The 3,761-nt window shown below is 41.0% G+C and overlaps 1 protein-coding gene across 1 annotated transcript; it reads right to left on the bottom strand.

The window, feature by feature from the left end:
* Nucleotides 1-2,537: 2,537 nt before the first annotated feature.
* LOC104647516 (uncharacterized) lies at nt 2,538-3,541 on the bottom strand. The gene is made up of 3 exons (XM_010322945.2): nt 3,293-3,541; nt 3,073-3,245; nt 2,538-2,970 (listed from the first exon to the last, which is right to left on the bottom strand). The coding sequence occupies exons 1-3, from the start codon at nt 3,539-3,541 to the stop codon at nt 2,538-2,540; spliced, it is 855 nt and encodes a 284-aa protein (XP_010321247.2).
* Between the last annotated feature and the right edge of the window lie 220 nt (nt 3,542-3,761).

The following is a 3,761-nucleotide window of genomic DNA, read 5'->3' as shown; positions in this document are numbered from 1 at the left end:
GATCGGCATGAGACTTTTGCTAACTATAGGCCGTTTGCAATCGGTTCCTTATGATATGAACTTTCTCTAAAGTCCTATAAATCAAATCGGGACTAAGAAGCAAATGCTCACCCACTTCAAACCACCCAATAGAAGACCTACACCTCCTACCATACAAGGCTTCATAGGGAGTCATGGAGATGGATGAATGAAAACTATTATTATAAGAAAACTCCACCAACAGCAAATGCTTATCCCAATTTCCCTTGAAATCAACAATATAATCCCTAAGCATGTCCTCAAGGGCTTGAATAGTATGCTCCGCTTGACCTTCCGTTTGGGGATGAAAAGCGGTACTCAACTTCACCTTAGTACCCAACCCTTTTTTTAATGACCTCCAAAACCTAAATGTGAATTGTGCACGCCGATCTGATATGATGGATAACGGAATACCATGGTGACACACAATATCATCTATGAAGATCCTAGTATAATATTCCGCCGAATACGTAGACTTGACGAAAATTAAGTGAGCAGACTTGGTCAACCTATCCACAACCACTTATATAGAGTCATATTGTCTTTGAGTCAGAGGTCAACCCACTACAAAATCCATATTTATGTCTTCCTACTTCCAAGTAGGAACTTTGATTTCTTGTAGTAAGCCACTCGGTTTAAGATGTGCGGCTTTCACTAGTTGGCAATTCGGACACTTAGCGACGAACTCCGTTATGCCCTTCTTCATACCTTCCCACCAATATATTTTCCTAAGGTCATGGTACATTTTTGTCGAACCCGGATGAATGGAGTAGAGGGACCAATGGGCTTTCTTAAGGATCCGATCCCTCGACTCAACTACCTTGGGAATACAAAATCTTCCTTGGTACCTCAAAACACCATCCCCCTAAGGAGAATGCCTCATTAAGCTTGCCAAGGACCGATTCCATCAACTCCATCAATGATATATCAAGGTGTTGTTTGGAAACCTCAACTACCAATGATGACTCGGAGTTATGATGGACCATGAAACCACCATTCTGACAATCTTCCAACCTTACACCCAACCTAGCCATCCTATGAACATCTTTCACTAGGTCTTTCTTGGCTTCTTCTATGTGAGACACACCACCCATAGTCATATGACTTCGAGCATCCGCAACCACATTGGCATTACCGGGGTGATAGAGGACACTCATGTCATAATCTTTTAACAATTCTGACCAATTTTTTTTGTCAGAGATTCAAATCTTTTTGGGTAAACACATATTGGAGACTCTTATGGCCGGTATACACATCAACATGGACACCATACAAGTAATGCCTCCATATTTTCAAGGAAAATACCGCGGCCTCTAACTCAAGGTCATGATTTGGATAGTTTCTCTCATACACCTTAAGTTGCCGAGAATCATAAGCAATCACCTTTCGATGTTGCATAAGCACACACCCCAAACCCACTCGGGATGCGTCACAATACACAACAAAATCCTTTGTACCTTCCGGTAAAGTCAACACCAGAGCGGAAGTAAACCTATCTTTCAACATTTGGAAGCTTCTCTCACATGCCTTCGACCACTCAAATTTCTTACACTTTTGGATCAAAGTAATCTAGCAAGATGCAATGGACGCAAAACCTTCCACAAACCTCTGATAATAACCCGCTAAACCCAAGAAACTCCTAATATCCATTGAAGTCAATGGTCTAGGCCAATTTTTCACCGCTCCCATTTTCCTTAGATCAACCTCAACTCCCTCACCAGAGATGATATGACCAAGAAATGTCACCAACCTCAACCAAAACTCACATTTGCTATACTTGGCAAACAATTGATGTTCTTTAAGTACTTGAAACACCACCCTCAAATGGTTCATGTGATCACCCTCATTTTTCTAATATACCAAGATGTCGTCAATGAATAAATGACAAATGAATCTAGGTAACTTCAAAACACCCTATTAATTAGGTCCATAAATGCTGCCGGAGCATTAGTGAGGCCAAAGGACATTACTAAGAACTCATAATGACCATATCTAGTCTGAAAGGCTGTCTTTGGTATATCCTCACCTCATCCTAAGTTGGTGATATCCCAACCTCAAGTCAATCTTAGAAAAGTAGCTTGCCCCTTGGAGTTGATCAAATAAGCCTTCAATCTGAGGAAGAGGATACTTGTTCTTGATTGTGATTTTATTGAGTTGGCGGTAATCAATACACATTCTTAAGGACCCATCCTTCTTCTTCACAAACAAAATCGGAGCACCCAATGGAGAAATACTAGGTCTAATGAAGCATTTGTCTAGTAAATCTTTGAGTTGAGCCTTCAACTCTTTCAATTCGGCCAAATCCATCCAATAAGGAGGAATTGAAATGGATTCGTATTCGGTAGCAAATTGATACCAAAATCAATTTCCCGTTTGGGAGGAATACCGGGAAGATCATTAGGAAGTACCTCCAAAAATTCACTCACTACGGGGACCGACTCAATGGCAGGAATTCATGAGTCTAAATCTTGGACTCTTACAATATAGTACAGACAACGTTTAGAGATCATTTTGCATGCTTATAGACAAGAGATGATACGACCTCTAGGAAAAGAATTTCCCCTCTTCCACTCTACAACGAGTTCATTTGGAAAGTTAAACTTCACCACCCTTGTCCTACAATCAATAGAGGCAAAACAAGCATGCAACCGATTCATACCCAAGATGACATCAAAATCAAGCATATCAAGTTCTACTAGTTCAACATACCAAACAATATTGGGCAACATTATTGGACAATTTCTATACACTTTTTTTGCAACAACCAACTCACCCACCGGAGTAGACACTATAATAGGTTTATGCAAAATATCTGGCAAAATGTCAAACTTTTTGGCTACTAGAGGAGTAACAAATGACAAAGTAGCACCGCGATCAAGTAAGACAAATACATCAATAGAGAAGACTTTCAGCATACCGGTCACCACGTCGGGAGAAGTCTCTTTCTCACCCCTAGAGTGGAGAGCATACATGCGGTTCTTATTTGGAGCCTCATTTGAACCACTTTCTTGATCTTGACCGCCCTTTTCTTAACCCTTCATATTTGGGCAATACCTAACCTTGTGGCCGTTCTTGCCACAACCAAAACGATTGCCCGTTCCAACCAAGCATTCACCAAAAAGACCCTTTCCATACTTGGCACATGTAGGCTTCTCATTAGGTGAGTTTCCATTCCTTCCCTTTTGGGCTCTAGGTTTAGTCACTTTATCATCACGAGCCTTAGGGAACTTGGATGGAACTTGAGTATCTCAAGCCTATTCTTTGAAAAACTTACCTCAAAAGATCTTGCCCTTTTAGCATCTCTACCCTTCTTCTTAGCCCTTGCCTCTTCCACATGTTTGGCATGCACCATAAGACGTGAAATGTTCATGTTGTCATGTAGAATAGCCAAATGACACTCCTCTTGCAAGTCATCTGATACCCCCGTCACAAAGCGGATCATTTCATCTCTAGGATCGAAAACAAAAGAAGGAGCATATTTTGACAATTTAGTGAATTTCAAAGAGTATTCATGAATACTCATACCTCCTTGGCGAAGGTTGATGAACTCCACCACTTTAGCTTCCCTTTGATCCTTAGGAAAGAACCGATCAAGAAAATCCTTCTTGAAGATCTCCCAAGTCACTGAAACCACCCCTTAATGACCTACTATCCCTCCATTGGACATACCACACTTGAGCCATATCCTTAAGTTGATAAGTGGCTAACTCGGACTTCTCACTAGTAGATAACCCCATATCCAA

This window comes from Solanum lycopersicum, chromosome 5, assembly GCF_036512215.1.
Source record: "Solanum lycopersicum chromosome 5, SLM_r2.1".
In the NCBI taxonomy this organism is placed as follows: domain Eukaryota; kingdom Viridiplantae; phylum Streptophyta; class Magnoliopsida; order Solanales; family Solanaceae; genus Solanum; species Solanum lycopersicum.
This window is presented reverse-complemented; position numbering and strand designations above follow the sequence as displayed.

What these genes read in the sequence shown, in the direction of transcription:
- LOC104647516 (XM_010322945.2), bottom strand. Translation starts at nt 3,541, where the DNA reads ATGAGTATTCATGAATACTCTTTGAAATTCACTAAATTGTCAAAATAT. An exon ending in AAAGGGCAAGATCTTTTGAG is followed by an intron (nt 3,246 to 3,292) that starts GTAAGTTTTTCA and finishes GTTCCATCCAAG; the next exon opens with TTCCCTAAGGCTCGTGATGA. An exon ending in AAGAACGGCCACAAGGTTAG is followed by an intron (nt 2,971 to 3,072) that starts GTATTGCCCAAA and finishes TCTCCACTCTAG; the next exon opens with GGGTGAGAAAGAGACTTCTC.